Source organism: Rhinolophus hipposideros (assembly GCF_964194185.1).
Source record: "Rhinolophus hipposideros genome assembly, chromosome: 14".
NCBI lineage: Eukaryota > Metazoa > Chordata > Mammalia > Chiroptera > Rhinolophidae > Rhinolophus > Rhinolophus hipposideros.
In genome coordinates, this window is record NC_138060.1 from 32,629,219 (window position 1) to 32,647,235 (window position 18,017).

General features: G+C 36.6%; 1 protein-coding gene across 7 annotated transcripts in view; it reads right to left on the reverse strand.

Annotated features, from left to right (window-relative positions):
- The window catches only part of PPP2R3A (protein phosphatase 2 regulatory subunit B''alpha), a 140,315-nt gene that overhangs the window by 17,487 nt on the left and 104,811 nt on the right, over window positions 1-18,017 (reverse strand). For all 7 annotated transcript variants that reach the window (XM_081071559.1, XM_081071556.1, XM_081071560.1 and 4 more), the window contains 3 exons: window positions 8,451-8,626; window positions 7,807-7,925; window positions 4,605-4,711 (listed from right to left, as the gene is read on the reverse strand). In XM_081071559.1, coding sequence (XP_080927685.1) covers window positions 4,605-4,711; window positions 7,807-7,925; window positions 8,451-8,626 — 402 coding nt within the window. The remainder of the gene's footprint in view (window positions 1-4,604; window positions 4,712-7,806; window positions 7,926-8,450; window positions 8,627-18,017) is intronic.

Consider the following 18,017-nt stretch of genomic DNA (forward strand, 5'->3'; position numbering starts at 1 on the left):
TGGTCGCTGGCCTCACTGTTTTTGGAGGTGTCTCCACTTCTTTACTGGGCTTTGTTGGGAAGGGTGGGGCAAGGAGGTGAGTTCATGATTTCTCAGCTCCAACACCCGTCAGCAGTGCCTGTTAACACCATTGTACTGTTTAAGGCTTCCCAGCCACCTCTGCCATGATAGGGAAGGGGGAAGAGAGATGTCTTTTCTCAGAGGAACACTGCTTCTGCCCCTTATACTCTAGGCCCTAGTGTGAGGGCTGCAGCTTGACTTCTCCATTGCTACTGTGCTCTCTGGAGACATGGTGGGGTACCGAATTGCATCTGCGGGTGGCATGTGTGGCCACCATCTCTGTCTTTCTTCTCTTCCTGCTTCCCCTACTCGTTTGGATATACCCACTTTGAGATGTACCAACGTGTGGATCTTTTAGGCATCTGTGTGCATTGAGCAAGGGCTCCTTTGTTGAGTTATAGTTGTCCGACTTATAAATTTAGGGGAACCAAGAAAGGAATCTTCTTCTGCTTTGATGCTGAGGACACACTATTATTTCTTTTCCACCATGGCTGCTCCATTTCCAGGCTCTTTATTTTGGTTTGTCTCTTGGTTTTATGATTATGTCCTTTTAAAAGAAGAGTTCTTGAGTGCTGTATTCCCTCCAATTCTTACATATTTGAAAATATCCATTTATGTTTTCACGCTTGAATGTCACTTTGGGTTAGTATAAAGTTTCTGAGTATAAAATTTCTTTGAGAAAGTTGTAAATAGTGTTTTATGGTCTTCTAGTATTCATTTTTACTGAATATCCGAGTACCTGAGGTATCTGAGACAAGACTGATTTTCACCCCCTTGTCTGGTGACTTGCATTTTTAAAAAATGGAATTCTGCCGCCCCCCAAATAAACTTTTATTTTTCTTTGAATTCTGGTAAATTCACCACACATATCTGGGGTCAATCTTTATCAGTATTTCCTGGATATGGTGTGACTTCTGAGCTTTCCAATTCAGGTCTTCTTTTATTTAAAAGAAGGTTTTCTATTATCTTTGAATTCTTCTTTTTTCCCCCATATGTTCTATCTAATACATATAAGTTAGATCCCTTTTGTTTTCTTTATGTATACCTAATTTTCTTCCTGAAATTTACTTCTGTTCTTTTTTTTTTCTTTCCAATCTAGTTGTGGAGGGCGCAGCTCAGCTCCAAGTCAAGTCATTGTTTTCAATCTAGTTGTGGAGGGTGCAGCTCACTGGTCCATGTGGGAATCGAACTGGCGACCTTGGTGCTATGAGCACTGCGCTCCAACCACCGAGCAAACTGGCCGCCCACCAGCGGCTCAGCTCCAAGCTCAAGCCCATTGTTTCTCACTGGTCCATGTGGGAATCGAACCAGCAACCTTGGTGTCATGAGCGCTGTGCTCTAACAACTGACCCAACCGGCTGCCCACTTTTGTTCTTTTCTATTCCATTTTACTTGATCTTTGAAAGCTTTCTTCCATGTCCCTGTTTTTATTTTGTGATGTCAAGAAATACATATCGACAAAATGATTTTATTTTTAAGGAGGGCGCAGTTCACAGTGGCCCATGGGGGATCAAACTAGCGACCTTGGTGTATGAGCACCACGCTCTAACCAACTGAGCTAACCGGCCACCCCAACACAAATGATTTTCAATGGTGACATGAGATTGCACTGTGTATATATATCTTCCTTTTAGATACTTATTAATCTTTTTATTAGGTACTTAGATTGCCTCAAACTTTTCACTATTACAAACATCCATAGATGTTCTTAACAGTAGTGATGTTGCTTCATAAGATCAGTAAACTTGCCCTAATTCCTACTAAGGAAGCTCAATGCCAAAAAATTTTAAATCAGGCTTGTATATTCACTTGTCTTTCCTTTGGATATACAGGATACGGTCAAGCTCACTCAGGATAACCAATGAACAATGAATTGTGGCTAAGCACATTAAGGAAGTCTCCAGATTAAAGAAAGTGGTTTGGTGATGGCTTCTTCAGTATTCTAAAAAAATATATATTAAAGACTTAATGGTACGGGTGAAAGATGATACAGTCTCTATGGAGGACTACTTAACATTTCCTGCTGAGCTGAATATTTTATATTTATCCTTTTAGATCTGCTATCCCCCTATCTCTGTGTCTCAGGAGGCTGACATAAATGGACCACATCAGTGGGCTCCCTTGTTGTCTGGTTTCTGGTAGGAAGCCAATGGGAAGTGCTAGCAGGATACTGAAGGATATGAGGAAAACAAAATTAGGTGTTTATTCTAGCAGCTATCTCTTACTTGGGTTGCCATACATTGGTTAAATCCTAACACAGAGGGGCACAAGTCCTGCCAGGTGATCCTCTCCGTATAGCTAATAATGTGTTTCCTTGAAAAATAAGACTTAGACAGGCAATCAGCTCTAATGCATCTTTTGGAGCATAAATTAATATAAGACCCCGTCTTATTCTACTATAAGACCCGGTCTTATTTTAAAGTCTATATTACTATAGTCTTTATTATACTTACTATATTACTAAATATGTTTAGTAATATAAAGTTTTAGTACATATATTTAGTAATATAAAGACTATTACTATAGTCTTTATTATACTATAGTATAATTAGATAATGACTTAATAAAGACTATTATGATAGTCTTCATTATACTTACTATATTACTAAAGTCTTACATTACTATATAAGACCCGGTCTATAAAATATAAACCTTATCTTATAGTAAAATAAGACCGGGTCTTATGTTAATTTTTGCTCCAAAAGATGCATTAGAGCCGATTGTCCGGCTAGGTTTTATTTTCGGGGAAACATGGTATCTTTGAGTTCTAGTCATGGTTTCATCTCCTTGTCCTTTTAGACCTAAGAATGGAAATGGCTCACCACTGTTGCTAGTTTTGAGTGCCTGCATCATTTTTTGTTGGTTTTTCTAAAATCTTCCTATGTCTTTATAAGCAGGCTACTACCTGTTGGCTACATTTCTAGAAATTTATCCTACATGTGTATAAAATAACGTTATAAAATTATTCATTCCAAACATTATATTTCTAATAGTGAAATATACAGTCCATGAACAGCGGACTGTAAAATAATGGTATAATTATACATTGGAATATTATGCAGCTGTAAAAACTTAGAACATTTGTTAGACACATCTATGGCATAATCTTCAATTTATTGTTTTTTTCCCCCACAACCTTCAGTTATTATTTTATTAATTTATTCCTCATATACTCAAACCCCCCAAAATATTTGTGTAGCCTCATTTATACTTCAGTGATCATAAAGTACAAGTGTTTGGTTCACCATACTGTTCTTCCCATCTTTGTTGTCACTGTTTTTAGCTTCACTGAGGTTACTTGATATACAAAAAATTATACATGTTTAATAAATAACTCTTGATCAATTTGGACATATGTATTTATCTGTGATGTCATTATCACAACTAAGGTACTAAGCATATCCATCACTTCCAAAATTTTCCCTGTGTTCCTTTTTTTGGTAGAAACACAGGATCTATCCTCTTAACAAATCTAAAGTGTACAATACCATATTTGTAACTATATGTAACTATGTTGTACAGCAGATCTCGAGTTTATTCATCTTACATTAACAGAAACTTTATAAAATTTGGAAAAAGCAAGCTATGAAAAAAATATAGTATGCTACCATAGGTGTAAGAGAAAACAAATTATATATATGTGTATTTGCTTTTATATATATACATATGTATGTGTATATATATGTGTATATATCTATATCTCTGTATAGACACATACACACATATATGAGAGAGACAGTGTGTGAAAACGTGTGAGGGGTGAAGGGGAGAAATAGTGTGTCTTTAGAAAGGTACACAAGAAAATGATAACAGTGATTGCTTCTGGAGAGAACTGGGTAGTAGGAAACTTTTACTATTCTTTTATTTCTTTGAATATTAAATCATATGACTGTATTGTCTTGAAATATGCATTACATTAATAATAAGTATTAATTGAGAGCCTTAGAGAAACAATGACTAAGAAATAGAGGAACTAGGAAAAGAATCAATGGAAGATGATGGAAAGAGTCAACAAATTATTAAGTTACTACAATGTTCTAAGCAGTGAAAGCCTTAGATGATTTAATTTCTTACCATGGTCCTTTTAAGGAATTTTGCATTATTATAGTTTTTGTAGAAGTTACTTCCTGTTCAGGGTTGAATGCAGAAAACCAAATATGATAAAGGTTTGTTTTAAACATGACCATCTTTATTATTTAAAATAGCTTTAGTTCTTTTATCTTTCTCCTATATTTGTAGAGTTTACTTACATCACTAATAAAGGAGTATGAGTGCACAATGACCTTAGTTTCTGTTGAAAGGTACAACTCTATTAAAGGAAATGGGACATGAGAAGACTTTATAGGAAATTAGTTAAGAAAGGAAGAGAAGGCTGCTGGGGGAAATACTCAACTAAAGTTGTTTAAAATCACTAATTTTTATGATATTCAAAAATGGCAAAAATAGGCAAGGATTACTAGCTTGATTTTTAAGGTGTTTTTAACATTCCTGATACGGTTACCCCTGCTAAAAAAGTTCTGTAAGACACAAGAAGATTCACTCACCCTTCCTGGAACTGTGCTTGAGCAGATTCCTCTGCTACAAGAGTCTCATACTCCTCAGCAGCAAACCTGTCCCAGTCGGAGGGCTCAGGCACGTCATTCTCAACATCCTGAGGATTGGAAGGAATATAGCCACAGGAAACAGAAATAAACAAAGATAAAGAATTGGAGATAGGTCATCACAAACATTATATATCACTGAAAAAACCTATCTGAAAAATGTTTTGTTTCAACATGTTGAAAGAGGTGCTAAAATAACACTCCTAAAGTGATTTTCTGAACTTCCAATCATGAAATTACAATGAACTGTTCAGTAGTTGCAGTCTTTAACCTTTTAATCAGAGACCTTTCTCTAGTCCCTTCGCCTCTGGCTCTTTGTCCAGCAGCTATCTGGAGTGACTTGTGGTTGCATGTCTGCCTGAAATGTACCATCCTTTCCTCTGGCAAATTTTTACTGCTTCTTTAAAAGCCAGTTCAGACACCAAGTCGTCTGCTATTTTCCTGAAAACAGCCCTTCTCCCTGAAATCATTTCCTTCGCTATACTGCATACGAGGTCTGACAATTAAGTTCATGAACTTGCCACTGTGGACTTACATGGGCAGCACTGTACAAACGGCTCGATAAGGTTTTATAACCTTGGTATATCAGTGTCTCACAGCTGTGTTTGTGTCGATGTGTGGTGGTGTCTTGCTGAGTGGTGTTCATTATTGTTGTTGCATGTCTGTTTTTGTGTGCCATCATAAGAATGTCTGAGCTTGAACTAGAACAACGAACAAACATTCAATTTCTTGTTAACTTGGCAAGAGTGGAAATGAAATCAAGACCTATTAGTTCAAGTTTATGGGGATAATGCCATGAAGAAAACAGGAGTGTACAAATGGATTAAACATTTTTCTGAGGGGAGAGAATGTGTCACTGATGAAGAGAGGTCAGGGCAGCTAGTAATGAGCAGAATTGACAAAAACATTGCAAAATTTCAATGAATTATGAGTCAAAATCATCGGCCAACTGTGAGAAGCATAGCAGACCAAGTAAACATTGATAGAGAAACAGGAATATCTTAACTGAAAATCTTGGCATGAAAAGGTGTGTTCAAAAATGGTCCTGAAGGAGCTCACTGATGAACAAAAGCAAAGGAGAGTCGAAGTTTGCCAAGACCTTTTGGAGAGGCAAGATGATGTTCTGGGCCCTGTTATCACTGGTCATGAAACATGGGTGTACCAATATGACCCTGAAACAAACCATCAAAGTGCACAATGGAAGTCAGCCAATTTCTCCACAGCTAAAAAAGTTCCGTCAGTCCAAATCAAGAGTCAAAACGATGTTGCTGACCTTTTTTGATATCAGAGGGATTATTCATTATGAATTTGTACCAACTGGACAAACAGTTAACCAAGTTTACTATTTAGAAATGCTGAAAAGGCTGTGTAAAAAAGTTAGACGAAAACGACCAGAACTTTTCGCCAACAATTCGTGGCTCTTGCATCACGACAATGCACCAGCTCACACAGCACTGCCTGTGAGGGAGTTTTTAGCCAGTAAGCAAATAAGTCTATTGGAACACCCTCCCTACTCACCTGATCTGGCCCCCAGTGACTTCTTTCTTTATCTGAAGGTAAAGGAAATATTAAAAGGAAGACATTTTTTTGACATTCAGGACATCAAGGGTAACATGATGACAGCTCTGATGGCCATTCCAGAAAAAGAGTTCCAAAAAAAAGAGTACTTGGAAGGTAACCGTAGTGATATTCCGCAATAAGTTATGTAATACTTTTTCTAGGATGAGTTCACAAACTTAATTGTCAGACCTCGTATGCTTGGTTGCCACCGTTTGCTCTTCTTTTTCATCTCTATAACCCATTCTTTATATACTGAGTCTTTTTCATCTCTATGTAGTCAGTGTCTCTTCAACATAGTGCCTGAAATTTATTGAGCATTTTCTAACTAATAATGTTCTTTGCATATCCGAACAAACATTTGACAATTATCACCTCTTATAAAGAAAAGTAAAATTTAAAGGTATAAATTTAAAATAAAATTTGTAACACAAATAAAGGAAATGAAGCGGGAAAAGGCCATACATTTTCTTTTCCTTCTACATTATGGGTAGCATCTTGGATTATATGTTCCAGGTAAAATGATGTTTTTCCATAATAAAAATGAGTTAGCACTACCCTAGAATGTAAAGTTACTTATGGCTACAAGAATTCAAGTACCTAAAAACTGATCATATAATTTGTTAATTACTATACTTAATCCATTTTAAGAATCCCAACCCCACCCTTTTAATATCTCTGAAATTGGCATGCATCTTAGACTTAACAATTGGCATTGTTTTTTCTTGTTTAAAGGTATATAAAATAATGGGACATCTGAAATTCAATGTAATATAATAGTGACTTTGGGTTAGTGATAATGCCCCAAGATCAGGTGCAGAGTGTTTGTTTTTAAAAGGTGATCTTTGTGTTCTTACTACTGTTTAAGTCAAACAGTTATGCAACATGTGGAAGAAAAAGAAAAGACTGTAAAAGTTTCCTGTGGTTGTACTCCTGTAGGACTCAACTGAAACAGTCCTTTTCTATCAACATAACTTTTACTTTTTAAACAGGTAACCATAGAAGGTGAAGTGATGATATTCTGCTTTTTGTTAGTGTGTGTGTGTTTGAAGATGTCTAGGGTTTCCTGAGGGTCCTCAGCTTTTGTTTGTGGGGAAAGGTGCTCATCTCTATTCAGGTGTAAAATGACTTCCAACTGATAGTCATGCACAGCAATCATTAACACTTAAGAAAGTGTTAGATTATCTCAAGGTTGTCTGTTTTGGACAGCTTCTAGTTTACATTATGATGGAGAAAGATATTTACCATGTCATCCCAGAAACGAATGGTGCAAATTAAATCAAGCCCAATATACTTTTTAATACAGATGTGCCTACTGATAAACTTCTTTAAAAGTTACAAGTACAATTTTTTTCAAAAACATGTTTTGTAACTAGTTTCTAACGTATATGTAAGTACATGGGCCATACAATTCACTCAATGATAAATCCTTTATTCTCTCTTTCCAGTATGCGATGAAATGTTTTAAATATTATCTCTTTAAATACTGAGATTCCTGCAGAAAAAGACCTTTTTTTTTTTTTTGAATCTGTAGCACACAGCCCCTGATATTGCAGCCCTCAAATAGAAGTTAAAACTATACTGGTACCTTCTGGATTGCAAAGGGATCTCTTTGTTCATGGTCTAAGTATTTTTCCAGATTAAAGAAAGTGTCATAAAAGATGTGAGCCATTCTGCATCTCTTCAGATCTCGTAGAGTTATTTTGCCTACATGAAAACAAAGTTGGTGAATTCCAAGAGCTGTTTGGCGAGTGAAAAAACTTTTACTGAAGTTGAAAAGTATATGTATATGTTTATTTTATTATAAAAATCCCATTTCTTTTTTTGAGGTAAAATTCACATAACATAAAATGTACCATTTTAAAGTGCACAATTCAGTGGCTTTCAGTACGTTCACAATGTTGTGCAACCATCACCATTATCAATTTCCTTAACACTTTTTTCACCCCGAAAGGAAACTCTGTACCATCCCCATCTCCCTTTACCCATTACCTCAAGCCCCGGCAATTACTAATTACTTTCTGTTTCTATGGAAAAATCCCATTTCTTAAACAGGATTTGCTATCAATTGTTAGCGCTACACTAACAGTAAAGGAGAAACTTAAATACTTGTATATTTGGGAAGCCTATGTGGAAGACTGTGTAAAGTTAAATAACTTAGGACAATCAGGATTATGTGCCCCACTCTGTTATGCAGGTAAATAGTGAAAATGGCCCTTTACTCAATCTTACCATCACTGGCTGGCTTCACCAGGTCAAGCATCTGGCACAGCAAATCATGGAATGGCAAAGGCTCAATGCCCATGGCTTCCATCCGTTCACATTGCTCCTCGTAGAAGTACTCCAGCTCGTACATGGAGAGTACACCATCCCCATCCACATCCATGCAGCGGAACCAATACTCAATGCTAGGAAATAAGGACACTCATTGGCAATGGCCTGGAAAAGGTCCTTTATTCACTCAGATTTATTAGTTCCCATGTTTCTTTTTAAATAAAAGTTACGTATATGTATATTTTAGACTTAGAAAGACATAGTTTTATAAAATTTGTAAGAAAAAAATGACAGACCCCTTCTTCCCTTTATTTTCCCTTCCCCAGAACCAACCACTGTCAACATCTGATTATTTGGGTTTTTATTTTCCTATTTTCAGATAAAATTATTGCTCCTTTCTTACATTCGTTTTAAAAACCGTGCATTAATTTCACATTATGAAAGATGAGGTTTTAGCTCTTTTACCCCTCATTCCACTTTACCTACATGCCCTTCCTAACCTCTTAATATAAATACTCAACATTCAGAATTTATAGCTTCCTGTTTTCATCTTTTATTTGCTTAGTTTTCTGTGTATGTATTACTAATTCAACCCCAAAATCTCTGCCAGTTTTCTACATCCATAATCAGTCCCATCAGGTATTGTATCAATTGGGTTTTCTTGATGATGTCTTTCTTAGTTCCTTCTGACCTACTCTGATCTGGACTAGTTCTCTAGGCCTGGTTAACAGTTTCATCCTAGGGATTCCTTTCACCTTTCTCCTGTTTGTTGTATCTCACATATCCATCGTTCCTGGTTTACTTCCTTGTTTAGTGTAACACATCCTTCAGTAGAATGGCAGTTAAATTCTTTGAGATCTTGGATAGTTGAAAATACCTTTTATCTATCCCCTAATTTGGTTAGTACTTTGGCTAGTTAATAGAATTATAGCTTGGTGGTGCCTGTCCTTCAGGATTTTAAAGGCAGTGATCCATTGCCTTCTAGCTCTGTTATTGTTGAGAAGTATAAAGTCATGTTGATATCTGATCCTTTATAAACTGTTTATTTTTTATATTCTTTGAAGCCTATAGAGGTTTCTGAGTCCCTGGTGTTTAGAAATATCATTATGAAGTACTTGGTGTGGGTCTAATTCATTTATTTTGCTGGTCTTTCTAAGAGCCTGCTCAATTTGGAAACTAGTATTCGTTAAGTTCTTGGAAATTTCCTTAAAAAGTGTTTTATTTCTTTCCTGCCTCTCTTTCCCCTTATTCATTCTTTTTTTCTGGAGCTCCTGTTATTCAAATGCGCATAGTCCAACACGGTAGCCACTAGCCACACTGCAGTAGCCGTCAGCCACATGCTAGTACAATTGAAGATATCTTTAAGTGCAAATACACAACAGATTTTGAAGACTTAGGATGAAAAAAAAGAGTAAAACATCAATATTTTTATACTGCCCACATGTTGAAATAACATTTTAGATATAGTGGGTTAAATAAAATGTATATTTAAAATTAATTTTATGTTTCTTTTTACTTTTTAAAATTTTCTAATTTTTTAAAATTTTTTCTTCTTTAAAATTTCAAATAAAAATTGTATGCATTTAAGGTGTAATTTGTAATTACAAAGAGGTAATTTGATATAAATAGCGAAAGGATTACAACAGTAAAGCTACTTAACGTATCTCACAAAGTTACCATTTTTTTGAGGGGGAGGGGAATTAGAGGACCTGAAATACATTCTTTTAGCAAATTTCCAGTATTCAATACAGTATTAACTATAGTTGTCATGCTGTACATTACACTTCTAGACTTATTCGTCCTACATAACTGCAACTTTGTACCCTTTTACCAATATCTCCGTATTTCACCATTCCCCCCTCTCCCCCCCGCCAGCCTCTGGTAACTACCACTGTATTCTGCTTCTATGAATTCGACATTTTTTAGATTCTACATATAAATGAGATCATGCAGTGTTTGTCTTTCTGTGCCTGGCTTGTTTAGCATAATGTATTCCAGGTTTATCCATTTTGTCGCAAATGACAGGATTTCCAATGATAGGATTTCCTTCTTTTTAAAGGCCTAATAATAACATTCCACTGTGTCTGTGCATATGTGCACATTTTCTTTATTCATTTATCTACTGTAGACATTTAGGTTGATTCCATACCTTGCCTATTGTGAATAATGTAATCAACATGGGAGTGCAGATACCTCTTCAATATACTGATTTCAGAGTTCCAGTTCAAGGTGGCGAGGTAGAAATATCCAAAATTCACCCCCTTCCACAGACACACCAAATCAGCAGCTAGATAAGTAGCAATTTCTTCTTTAAAAAACCCTAAAACTAACTGAACAACTCCTACACATTGGGCAACAAGAAAAACCCACATCTAAGAGGGTAGGAGAGGCTAAAACATACTCTCGCCATAAATCCCACCCCTGATGCAGTGACCTACAATTGGGAGGAACTCAAAACTCGGCACTTCTCCCTGAGGAGTGAAGGATTTGAAACCCACATTGGACACCCTAACTTTTAAGACCTACTACCAGAGATAACTCCTCAAAACATCTAGCTTTGAAAACCAACCAGGATTGCATCCATGAGACCAGTAAGAGTATAATGAAGTGAGAACCCGTTCTTTAGGGGCTCCCATTCTCGGACTTACCCACAGCAGAGCCGGCCCAGTGCAGAAGCAGCCAATAGAGGCGCCCAGACTTTCTGTGAAAGAGACTCATTTCCTTACCTTAAAGCGTCGGCCTAAGGGGCAGGCATCTAATTTAATACACATGTAGGGGTCTGCCGGGGTAGTCTCTGGGGATGGAGGCTAGCAGGTGCCATCTTTACACTCTCCCTTTGCCTGGCTCCAGCCAGTGGGTACCATTTCGTGCTCTCCCTGTGCCACACTCCAGAGCACCAGTATCTCCCAAAAGGGATTTTTACATAGTTTTTACTTTTAGTGCCCTGTTTTGGTGTGGTTTTTTTTTTTTGTGGCTGCTGCTCAGGGGACACCCCTTGATTGGCTCTGGAGGCCAGTGGGGCCTGTGTTCCTGGGTCCCATGGGAGATAACAGTTGGAGAAAGTGATTGACAGACTACCACTCCCAGGCACTGCACAGACAGCAGACTGAAATGCATTTCCAGTCATTATGTTCAAAAGGCCTATTTACTTGTCCGGGACCTTGGGCCTGAAGTGCAGGCTTCTGGTTTGGCACATGTCTGAGAACCTACGGAGGTGCTCTCAGGGAATGGAGGCTGCTGGACACAGTCTTTGAGCTACCCCTGCCATGCTCTGGCTGGCTGTCGCACCTAGAAAGGAGCTTATACTCTTGCCCCTTTCGATTTTTGTAGCTGCTGCCAGGGAAATCTCTAGATCGTCTAGCTATCGTGGCTAGCGAAGCTTATGCTCACAGGTTCCACAAAGTTTGTAACCAATGGAGAAAGAGTTTTGAAATGGCTGCCATCCCCAGAGCACAGTAAGAGGCAGCAGAAATAGGAGCTCAGTCTTTCTGTGTGAAAGAAGCCTGTCTTCTATTTTTTTATTTATTTAAATCATAGCTGCAGCAAGGGGGCCAGGCTTTTAATTAACACACATCTAAGGACTGAGTGTAATCCTTTTCCAAAAACCTCAGAGGGTGGGCACTATCTTTACCCTCTCTCTCTGCTGTGCTCAGTGTCAGTATCTCCCAGAGAGGAGCTTTTATACACATCTAGTGGCCCGATTTTTACACCTGGAGCCAGAGTTCTTATGGCTGCTTCCGTGAGGACATCCATTGATCACCTGGCTCTGGTGGCCAGGGTGACTTCCATTCCTTGGTCCCACAGAACTACAACAATTGGAGAGACAGTTCTTGGCAGGCTGCACACCAAGAGCATAGAGCAGACTGACACAAATCCCCGGTCTTACTTGCTAATTTGCCTATTTGCTTGTGTTGGAGGTTTGGCCCAAGTGGCAGGCTTCATGTTTGACACACACCTAGGGGCCTATGGAGGTGCTTTCAGGGAACACAGGCTGGTGGACACCATCTTTGTGCTCTCCTTCTGCCTCACTTCAGCTTGCTGTCTCCCAGAAAGAAGCTTATACGCTGGTCTGGTGCCTGGATTTTTGTGACTGCTTCCCAGAGGGCACCTCCAGATCACCTAGATCTCGCTTGAAGCCAGCGAGGCTTGTGCTTCAGTCCCACAGGACTGTATATATTTGTGTAATTCAAATGCTGCTGCCTGAGAGTCTGCCTTTTGATCAGCCTGAATCAGGTGCTGCGGTGCTCCCCTTTGTGACACTGACAGGTCCTGGCACACCCTCAACTACTTGGAGCCATTAAAAATAAAAAAAGCCTGCCTGGACAATCATACACATTTGAGAGACAACCAAGAGCTAAGTCAGGGTTGAACAATAAGGATTATCTCCTACATGAGGCCACTACTTCAAGAGTAGTAGAGGTGGCTATGGTATCTAACCCACAGAAACCAACACATAAAGTCAAGCAAAATGAAGAAGCAAAAGATTCTGTTCCAAACTAAAGAACAAATTAAACTTCAAAAATATTCCTTAATGATTTACTTGATATAGTTCAAAATGATGTCCATAAAAATGCTCAGCGAATTTGACAGGAGAAAGAATGAAGACAGTGAGGACTTCAACAAAGAGATGGAGAATACGAGTATAAGAAAGTACCAAATAGAAGTCAGAGCTGAAGAATATAATAACTCAACTGAAAAATAATTTATAGGGGTTCAATAACAGACAAGATGAAGCAGAAGAAAGGAGCATTCAACTTGAAGACACCCAATTAGAGTGGCAAAGAGAAAAATGAATGAAAAAAGTGAATAGCTTAAGGAACTTACAGGACAACATCAAGCAGACTAACATTTGCTTTACCATGGTTCCAGAAGGAGAAGAGAGAAAGGGGCAGAAGACTTATTTGAAGAACTAATGGCTGAAAACTTCCCTAACACGAAGAAGGAGATAGCAATCCATATCCAGGAAGCCCAGAGAGTTCCAAATAAGAGGAATCCAAAAGATCCATCCCAAGACACATTGTAATTAAAGTGTCAAAAGTTAAAGACAAGGAGAGAACCTTAAAAGCAGCAAGAGAAAAACAACTTCTTATGTACATCCCCAAGACCAGCAGCAGAATATTCAGCAGAAACTTTGTGGGCCAAAAAAGAGTGGGAAAATATATTCAAAGTGCAACAAAACGAAAACTTCCAATCAAGAATACTCTACTTGGCAAAGCTGTCAATCCAAATTGAAGGAGAGTTTTCCTGAAGCGAAGCTATAGGAGTTCATCACTACTAAACTGGCCTTATAAGAATGATAAAGGAACTTTAAGCTGAAAATAAATAGTGCTAATTCGTAACAAGAAAACATGAAAGTATAAATCTTGCTGCTAAAGGTAAATAGAGGGTGCCAAAAAAAATGTATACGCATTTTAAGGAAAAAACTATATTAAAATTGTAATACTCAATAAATACCAATAACAAAAAATGAATAAAGTCATGTTTGACTTCTGCAATTACAAGAGGTACTCAAAGTAGTTACTATCCGTGTAATTTAATACAATTCTTTTCCTTTCTTAAAATGTGCATACATTTTTTTGGTGCCCTCTGTAAAGGTGGTAGATTAATCAGTTATAAAGCTAATATAAAGGTTCAAAGACAAAAGTAGTAAAAATAACTATAATTAAAATAATTACTTAAGGGATACACAATAAAAAAAAGATATAAAATGTGACATCAAAACATAAAATGTGAAAGGGGGAGAGTAAAAATGTAGAGCATTAGAATGTGTTCAAACTTAAGTTCTTATGAACTGAAATACTTTTTAATATGTTATATGTAAGCGTCACAGTAACCACAAACCAGAGTACATACACAAAAGATAAAGCATACCAATAAAGAAAGTCATCAAACCACAAAGAGCATGAGGAGAAAGGAACAGAGGGACTAAAAAACAGCAAGAAAACAATTAATAAAATGGTAATAAGTACATATCTATTAATAATTATCTAAGTGCAAATAGACTAAATTCTCCAATCAAAAGTAACAGAGGGGCTGAATGAATAAGAAAACAAGACCCGTCTATATGTAGACTACAAGAGACTCAGTTCAGATGTAAGGACACACACAACTGAAAGTGAAGGTATGGAAAAGAATATTCCCTGCAAATGGAAACCAAATAAGAGCTGGGGTAGCTATATTTATATCATATAAAACTTTAAAAGAAAGACTGTAATAAAAGATAGAGAAGGACATTACAGAATAATAAAGAGATCGATTCAACAAAAGGATATAATATTTGTAAATATTTATGCATCCAACACTTGGGAACACCTAAATATATAAACCAAATATTACCTGACCCAAATGGAGACATAGAGAGTATGACAATAATAGTAGGGGACTTTAATACCCCACATTCATCAAATGGACAGATCACCCAGAGAGAAAATCAGTAAGGAAACATTGGCCTTAAATGACATGATAGACAAAATAGACTTAACAGATATGTACAGAACATTCTATCCAAAAGCAACAGAATACACATTCTTCTAAATGCACATGGAACTTTCTACATGACAGGTCATATGTTAGGCCACAAAACAAGTCTCAATAAATTTAAGAAAACTGAAATCATATCAAGCATCTTTTCTGGTCACAGCTGTTCAAAACCAGAAAACAATTACAAAAGAAAACAAAAAAATTCACAAATATGTGGAGATTAAACGACACACTATGTAACAATCAATAGGTAAAAGAAGAAATCAAGAGAAAGCAAAAAATATCTTGAGACATAAAAATGGAAATTCAACAAAGCAAAACTATGGGATGCAGCACAAGCTGTTCTATGAAGGAACTTCAAAGCAATTAATAAATACGTCAAGAAAAATCTCAAATAAACAACCTAATATCACACCTTAATGTACTAAAAAGAAATGAAGCCCAAAGTTAGTATAAAAATGGAAATAACACAGATCAGAGCAGAAATAAATGAAATAGAGACTAAAAAGACAATTAAAAAGATCAATGAAACTAATTAGTGGTTGTTTTGAAACAGAAACAAAATTGACTAACCTTTAGCTAAAATCATCAAAAGAAAGAGAGGTCTCAAATAAATAAAATCAGAAATAACAAAGAAAATGTGACTGATACCACAGAAACACAAAGGATTACAAGAGACTACTATGAACAATGATACCACAACAAATTTGACAACCTAATAGAAATGGGTAAATTCCTAGAAACATGTAACATACCAAGAATGAATCATGAAGAAACAGAAAAATCTGAATAGATGATTACTAGTAAGGAGACTGAACCAAAAACATCCCAACAAACAAAAGTCCAGGACCAGACAGCTTTCCTGGTAAATTCTACCAAATGTTCAAAGAATTAATATTAATTCTTCTGAAACACACACACACACACACACACACACACACAGAGAAGAAGAGGAGGAAACACTTACAAATTCATTTTACAAGGTCAGCATTACCTGATGACAAAACACGAAATGGATGCCACAAGAAAATTACAGGCAAATATTCTTGATGGATATACGAGGTCTGACAATTAAGTTTGCGAACTTGTGGCAATGATATTGCTAACCTTTTTTGATAGCAGAGGTATTATTCATTATGAATTTGTACCAACTGGACAGTTAACCAAATTTACTATTTGGAAGTTCTGTAAAGGCTGTGTGAAAAAGTTAGACGACCTGAACTTTTTGCCAACAATTCATGGCTCTTGCATCACGACAATGCACCAGCTCACACAGCACTGTCTGTGAGGGACTTTTTAGTCAGTAAACAAATAACTGTATTGGAACACCCTCCCTAGTTACCTGATCTGGCCCCCAATGACTTTTTTCTTTACCCAAAGATAAAGAAAATATTGAAAGGAAGACATTTTGATGACATTCAGGACATCAAGGGTAATACGACGACCGCTCTGATGGCCATTCGAGAAAAAGTGTTCCAAAATTGCTCTGAAGGGTGAACTAGGCACTGGCATTGGTACATAGCTTCCCAAGGGGAGTACTTTGAAGATGACCATAGTGACATTCAGCAATGAGGTATGTAGCACTTTTTCTAGGATGAGTTCGTGAACTTAATTGTCCTACCTCGTAGATGTAAAAATCCTCAAAAAAATATTACAGGACTGAATTCAACAATACAGTAAAAAGATCATACACTATGATCAAGTGGGATTTAGTACAGCAATACAAAGATAGTTCAAAATCAATGCGATACACATTAACAAAATAAAGGATAAAATAATGATTATCTAAATAGATACAAAGTATTTGACAAAATTCAATATTCATTTATGATTAAAAAAACTCTCAACAACATGGGTACAGAGGGAATGTACCTCAACATAATAAAGATCATATATGATAAAATCACAGCTAACAGCACACTCAATGGTGAAAAGGTAAAAGATTTTCCTCTAAGATTAAGAACAAGTCAAGGATATCTATATCTACTCTTTAATTCAGCACACTACTGGAAGTCCTAACGAGCAATTAGGGAAGAAAAAGAAATAAAAGGCACCAAAATTGGAAACGAAGAAGTTAAATTATTAATTACAGATGACATGCTATTATATATAGAAAACCCTAAAGACTCCACCAAAAAACTGTCAGAACTAATAAATGAGCTCAGTAAAGTTGCAGGATTCAAAATCAATATACAAAAATCTGTTGCATTTCTATAACTAACAACTAGTAGAAAGAGAAATGAATAATCTCATTTACAATTGCACCAAAAAGAATAAAACACCTGGGAATGAATTTAGCTAAGGAGGTAAAAGATCTGTACTCTGAAAACTATAGAAAAGTTATGGAAGAAAATGAAGATACACGTAGATGGGAAGATATTCCATGTTCATGGGCTGTTAGAATTAATATTGTTAGAATGTCCATACTATCCAAAACAATCTATGGATTCAATGCAATCCCCATCAAAATTCCAAAGGCATTGTCCAAAGAAATAGAAAAAAAATAATCCTAAAATTTGTGCAAACCACAAAAGAATGGGAAAAGCCAAAGCAAGAACAAAGCTGGAGGCTATCCAACTTCAAAATACACTACAAAGCTTAATAATCAAAACAGTATGGTATTGGCATAAAAACAGAAACATATATCAACAGAACAGAATAGAGAGCCCAGAAATACATCCTGTCCTATATGGTCAATGGATTTATGACAAAGAAGCTAAGCATATACAATGGGGAAAAGGATAGTCTCTTCAATAAATGGTGTTGGGAAAACTGGACAGCCACATGCAAAGAATGAAGCTGGACCCGTATCTTACACCATATACAAACATTAACTCAAAATGGATTTAAGACCTGAAACCTTAAAACTCCTAGAAGAAAATAGGTGATAAGGTACTTGACATAGGTCTTTGGCGATAATTTTTCTAACCTGACACCAAAAGAAAAAACAACAAAAGCAAATACTGAATTTATCATACAATTTTTATCCTTCACATTGTTAATGTGGTATATGGCATTTATTGATTTGCATGTGATGAACCATTC